The sequence below is a fragment of the Hylobates moloch genome, unplaced genomic scaffold (assembly GCF_009828535.3).
Source record: "Hylobates moloch isolate HMO894 unplaced genomic scaffold, HMol_V3 SCAFFOLD_10, whole genome shotgun sequence".
Taxonomy (NCBI): domain Eukaryota; kingdom Metazoa; phylum Chordata; class Mammalia; order Primates; family Hylobatidae; genus Hylobates; species Hylobates moloch.
This window is the reverse complement of record NW_026652285.1, coordinates 3,638,703-3,644,729: the sequence shown is the minus strand read 5'-3', so window position 1 is coordinate 3,644,729 and position 6,027 is coordinate 3,638,703. Positions and strand designations below refer to the sequence as shown.

At 49.0% G+C, this 6,027-nt stretch overlaps 1 protein-coding gene across 3 annotated transcripts in view; it reads right to left on the bottom strand.

Annotated features, from left to right (window-relative positions):
- Window positions 1–437: 437 nt before the first annotated feature.
- The window catches only part of AKAP1 (A-kinase anchoring protein 1), a 36,122-nt gene continuing 30,532 nt past the window's right edge, over window positions 438–6,027 (bottom strand). For all 3 annotated transcript variants that reach the window (XM_058445365.1, XM_058445364.1, XM_032162822.2), the window contains exons 7-11: window positions 5,519–5,669; window positions 4,853–4,920; window positions 3,317–3,390; window positions 2,726–2,788; window positions 438–1,533 (exon numbers count right to left, since the gene is read on the bottom strand). In XM_058445365.1, coding sequence (XP_058301348.1) covers window positions 1,459–1,533; window positions 2,726–2,788; window positions 3,317–3,390; window positions 4,853–4,920; window positions 5,519–5,669 — 431 coding nt within the window. In that variant the 3' untranslated portion in view covers window positions 438–1,458. The remainder of the gene's footprint in view (window positions 1,534–2,725; window positions 2,789–3,316; window positions 3,391–4,852; window positions 4,921–5,518; window positions 5,670–6,027) is intronic.

Below are 6,027 nucleotides of genomic sequence, written 5' to 3'. Positions count from 1 at the left end.
GGGCCGCAGTGGCCAGAGCCTGCTTTAAGAGCAGGGGCTATTAAATTGAGGCAGTATCTCTTCCCATAACTTACATGTATTTTTTACGTCATTCTCATCACTACAGTAAATTAAATAACTTCACGAGTCTATTAAGAATGACAACCAAAGAAGGCACAACGCGTTTTGGAAGCCAGTGCTTTAAACTGAGTCTGGCTAGTTAATACGCAGTCAAGGAAGTCGGAGGACGCTTGGCTACCCACCTGGTGGGACAAGGAGAGAGAGGAAAAGGCCAGATAGAAATTTCTGGCCAAATTGTCTTCAAAAAAACCACGGGTCTCCTGTAGAGGCAGTTGTGTGGGGCCTGTGATCCAGCTCGCCACACTCACCGCCCCCCTCTTCACTCTCCACCCCCGCCAATTTTTCACCACTGGAAAAAAATGGACTCAAAGCTATAGTTCATACAATGGAGGATTTATGTAAGTTACTTAAGTTACTTATTTTTAAACTGCACAATGCTGAAGCCAGTCTAAAAAAGAATCAAACACACCACTGCAAGTTAATTCAAGGAGTTACTATTTTTTTTTAAACAGATTTGTACAGCAAAAAGTTCCCAGATCACAGTCTCTACCATATAGTCACCCATCCTGTGCAGGAAGCCACAGGGACCCTGGCCAGAGGGGCCAAGAGCGGAAGCTGCACTGCAGAGTTTACTTCTACTTACAGGTAACATGTGGCTGGAAAAATCTTGAGTTCCCTTTGTTCTCCAGTGTATCTTGTACAAAATATTACATTTGTTTAAACACATATTTACAGAGTTTGCACAAATAGAAAATGGTTACAAATTACAACCAGGCTTGGCAGGATACCAGTTCCCCTCCCCACTGACCAAGGTCAGGTGTGATGACCCTTTCATATTTACAGTTACAATTTAAAAAGTCTGTGTTTAGAGACCTAAATGGAGTTTATAAAAACTGGTTAAATATCATCAATTCATTTATGTAAGCTGTACAACTAGTGGATACCAATTAGCCAGTTCATGTCTTGCTCCCTGAAGAAAGATTTTGAAGTAAAAGAAACCCTCTCAAGCAAGCAACATACATCCCTGGCCTGTCTGCCAGTTTGTTTGGTTTTTGCCGGGGGAGGGGACAGAATGAAGAAGAGGGGAATGGAACGGGGGGGAATAGGACAATCTGGTTGAGACTGTTTCTATTCCTTTTTTTTTAAACAGCTGAGAACCAGGATAAGCCAGCTGGCTTGTTAAACACTATCCTTTGGCTTTGAGAAGAGAACCCATAGCTTCATCCTTTTTTCTCAGAGACGAAACGTCTTCTCTTCTTCTCAATAGGACTACAGTATGGAGGAAGAAAGGACTTTCTGGAGAGGACAATGTTTGTTATTCTGATGTTAATCTTTGACTTGAGTGCCAAGCCCAATTTCAAAAGTGCAAAAAAAGACTCTCAGGAAGCAGCATGGGGGTCAAAGGCTTGCGTAGTAGCTGTCTACCCACTGGGCAAGGCCTCGCTCCACCAGGGACCGGTTTATCAACACCACCTAGAAAAGAAAGTTCCCTTAAAGCTTTGTCCATGGCACCTTGGGGCCATCTCCCAAGCCAATACGAGTTCTCCCCTCCCTGGTTGCCACTGCAGGCAACAGATGTATGAGAGTAACAGTGTAGGCCAGACGCGGTGGCTCATGCCTGTAATCCTAGCATTTTGGGAGGCTGAGGCAGGTGGATCACCTGAGGTCAGGAGTTCGAGACCAGCCTGGCCAACATGGTGAAACCCCGTCTCTACTAAACATACAAAAATTAGCCAGGTGTGGTGGCAGGCACCTGTAATCCCAGTTACTGAGGCTGAGGCAGAATCGCTTGAACGCCAGAGGTAGAGGTTACAGTGAGCCAAGATCACGCCACTGCACTCCCGCCTGGACAATAAGAGCAAGACTCTGTCTCAAAAAAAAAAAGAGTAACAGGGTGGGGGACATGGCTTATGCTCTAGCCAACAGGAACATTTATTTAAGTGTTCTGTTGGCTGCTGTGGCATAAGGATAGGTTTTTTTTGTTTTTGTTTTTTTGAGACAGCGTCTTGCTCTGTCACCCAAGACTGGAGTGCAGTGGCACAATGTTGGTTCACTGCAACCTCCGTCTCCCAGGTTCAAGTGATTCTCCTGCCTCAGCCTCCCAAGCAGCTGGGATCACAGGTGTGCATCACCACACCCAGCAGATTTTTGCATTTTTAGTAGAGATGGGGGTTTCACCATGTTGGCCAGGCTGGTCTCAAACTCTTGACCTCAAGTGATCTGCCTGTCTCGGCCTCCCAAAGTGCTGGGATTACGGGGTGAGCCACTGTACCTGGCCAGGATAGGCTTTTTAATATGCTCAAGAAATCTAAGCTTTCACATCATAAGATGGAGGACAGAAAAACCCAACAGACAGAAGGTCCCAGAAAGTCTCGCACAGGGTTTCTCCACCTTGGCGCTATTGACATTTGGGGTTGGATAATTCTTTGCTGTGGGGTGCTGTCCTGAATACTATGGGATGTTTAGTGGCATCCCTGGCCTCTACCCACTAGAGGACACTGACATCACCATTGCCAATCAGGACATCCAAAGTGTCCCCTAGGAGGTGCTTGTCTACAGTTATATCATCTGATTAACTCAAGAGGAAACAAATCCCAGGACTACCTCCTAATCAATCCATTACTTCTGGCCACCAACACAGAAGGAAAAGAAGGGCGGAACTTACTTCATCTCCAACCACACTCCACAGCTGAATCAGAGGAAGACCAGTTGGACTGTAACTTGTTACCTGAAGAAGGGGGGGTGGAAAGTATAATATGGTTAGGTTTTGTGTCCCCACTCAAATATCATCTTGAATTGTAATCTCCATAATCCCCATGTGTCGAGGGAGAGACCTGGTGGGAGGTGACTGGATCATGAGGCAGTGTGCCCATGCTGTTCTCGTCATAGTGAGTTCTCATGAGATCTGATGGTTTTATAAGCATCTGACAGGTCCTCCTTCACATACTGTCTCTTGCCTGCCCATCATGGAAGAGGTGCCTCTTCCCTTTCTGCCATGATTGTAGGTTTCCTGAGGTCTCCCCAGGCCCGCAGAATTATGAGTCAATTACACCTCTTTCCTTTACAGATTATTCAGTCCTGCGTATTTCTTTATAGCAATGTGAGAACAGACTAATATCAAGTATTAGCTACTTCATGCACCTTTCCTTAAATACTGCTGGTCAATCCAGGGCCAAGCCACAGGAAAGAAGGGATTGAAAGGTCAGTTCCCAAGAACCCAGCCAGCCTGCCTCCCCCACCCCTGCAAACCACACACCTGAGCAAGCAGTGCTGTATTCCCTGTCATCTCGCTCATGGCGGCATCTGCTTCAGGTGAAAACTGGTCATCGTCTTCAGGAGGAAAAGGAAAAGTGGCATTTAGGCTCTCACTGAGGCAAGGCACCCTTGTCATGCACACAAGTTTCAGGTGCATTCCAAGTAGAATGCTTCAGATGCTGTGGGACTTGAGAACTGCACTGGGGAGATCCACCCAGGTCAGAGACAGAGCCTAGGCCTCCATACGACTCCCAGTGGATAAACTCAGGCCCCTGCTGCATGTTGCCCACTGGAGCACAGACAACAGACGGACAGAAACTCTTGCCTTCACCACTACCACCACCACCAATACCAGCAGCAGCAGCACCACCACCACCCCCACCAACTCGGGTGCTGGCAGTGCACAGCGTATAGTATGTGTTCTTCCACCAAATTAGTAACACCAAGTGCTATGCCCACTTTACAGGAGAGAACACTGAGGCAAAGGTGGATTCCTGAAGGTCAACCAGCTCCCAAGTGGTGAAGGTGGGAATCAAACCCAGGCAGTTGGCCACACAGCCCAATAAGGCCAGCCATTCAGAGTGGGCAAGGCGCTGCGGCAGCATTCAGCTTTGCTGGATTATAAAAGTTCCATAGAACAACACACCCAAAGCAAGCAGTGGCAAGGATGGGAGAGACAGGGGTTTACCAAGGAAGATCTGGGAAAATCTTACGAAGGAAAAAGAGTTTCAGCTGGGTCTGGACAGATCACTTAGATGGACAGAATCGGAGAGGAAGGAGGGGCAACAGCAATAAAAGAAGCCAAACAAAGATCTTGCCCCAGTGCTCCCTCTGAGCCGACTCCAGCTAGACTGCAGTATTTCTAACGCATGCAATCGCTTAAGACAAGCAAGAAGAAGATCAGAAGGGGCAAACCTGGGGAGGGAGTGGGATGGGATGAACTATCACCTACAAATATAAAATTCCTAGCCATAAACAGCTGCCATTTCGCCACCCTCTACACACCAGATCTTAGGTTTATGTAATTCTCACAGCCAGCATCAAAGACAGGTACCACTCCCATGTTGTGGGGTGAAAATTGAGGCTAAGTAATTTACCGAAGATTCTGCCAGTCCTCTTCCCTCTGATAACGCTTTCACAGTCTAAGACACCAGGTAGGGTGTCCCCACTGTGCCCTATGGAGCTATGGCCTAGCTGAGCAGTATCAGTGACCAGCATACCCTCAACCACCAGGGCTAAGACTCTGGGTCTGGACTATAATCTGGAAAGTGCCTTTGTTGGAAGCCCCTTGATGCCTGAGGTCTGAGTACAGTCTAGAGCAGTGGATCTCAAAGGATCAGCAGCACTGGTCTCACCTGGGAACTTGATAGCAATGTAAGTTCCTGGGCCTAAGCCCAGACCTATTCAATCAGAAACTCTTAAATGGTAGCAACTTATGTTAGCATAAATCCTCCAGGTGAGAATGGAGGCTCTGAGAAAGACCTACTCTCAACGACTGTCCCCAACAATCCCCCAAGCCAGAGGCCCCAGCTGTTACCTGACAGGGGCATCACACTGTCCAGAAGGACTTCTGCTCCCTGAAACGGCAGGGTGACAAAGTCAGACCTGGGAAGACAAGAAAGGAACAAGTTTAACGTGGACATGAAGGCTGACTCCACTCCAAGCCAGTATTCATCTTTGTACAGTGACGCCCATAACCTGGGATGCAGCAAAGCAGAGGGTCCGTACTTTGCAGCAGGCCACGGCTCACGGCACACCCAAACACAGCCAGCCGACCCTGCTGCAAGCCTGACCTCAGAGGGACTTCCTAAGGCACATTCCTAAGAAGGAGCCCGCTTCACTTTTTTCCTTTTTTGTTGTTGTTGTAGAGATGAGGTATCGCTATACTGCCCGGTCTGGTCTTGAACTCCTACACTCAAGTGACCCTCCCAAAGCGTTGGGATTTGCAGCAGGCCACCACGCCTGGCCCAGCTTCACTTCTGAAGGATGATGCTGGGGATTCTTCCACAAGACAGGCCTTCTAGCCCAGTTTGGCTAAGCGAGTAATCGAGTTTGTTTCTATCACACTCTGCTAAAACACAGTAGGCAGCAGGAGGGAAGAATTAACCCTCACCCAAGCCCTGGCACAACTGGGCCAGCCACGCAGAGACCACACATCCCAGAACAAGCAGGGCGTAGGCCTGTCTGAGGCATCTCCGCTCACCTGATTTGCCGGAGTACGTCTACTTTCACCCTCTTATATCCGCCGTAGTCCACGTATCGAATCTCCACTTCGTTGGTCTCCTCATAGGAGGCAACCACTTGGGCTCGCCACCAGGCCCCGTCCGCACCAGGGGCGGCACAGATGACCGTTACTGCAGGGTAGGGAGCAGAGTGTGTGGAACGCCTGGGCCAGGGCAGGGCACCAAGGGCCACCTGGCCACTACCCACCTCCCTGTGTTACCTCCCTGCACCTCCACGATGCAGGGGACAGGAACAGCAACCGGCCCCAAGCAAAGCCTCCCCCAAGCCCAAGACCAGCCGAGGGAAGAACCTGGATGTGAGAAGTTCAGCCTAGCAAGTGTGCCGCCCCCGAGGCCATCCGGACTGAAAAGCATTCAGTCTAGATCCATTACTCCAAAACGTACTGGGACCCAAGAGGGACACAGATGAATAGGAATAAACCAAGTAAATATAGCACTCAGGGAATGGGGGCCAGGGCCAGCCTCACAT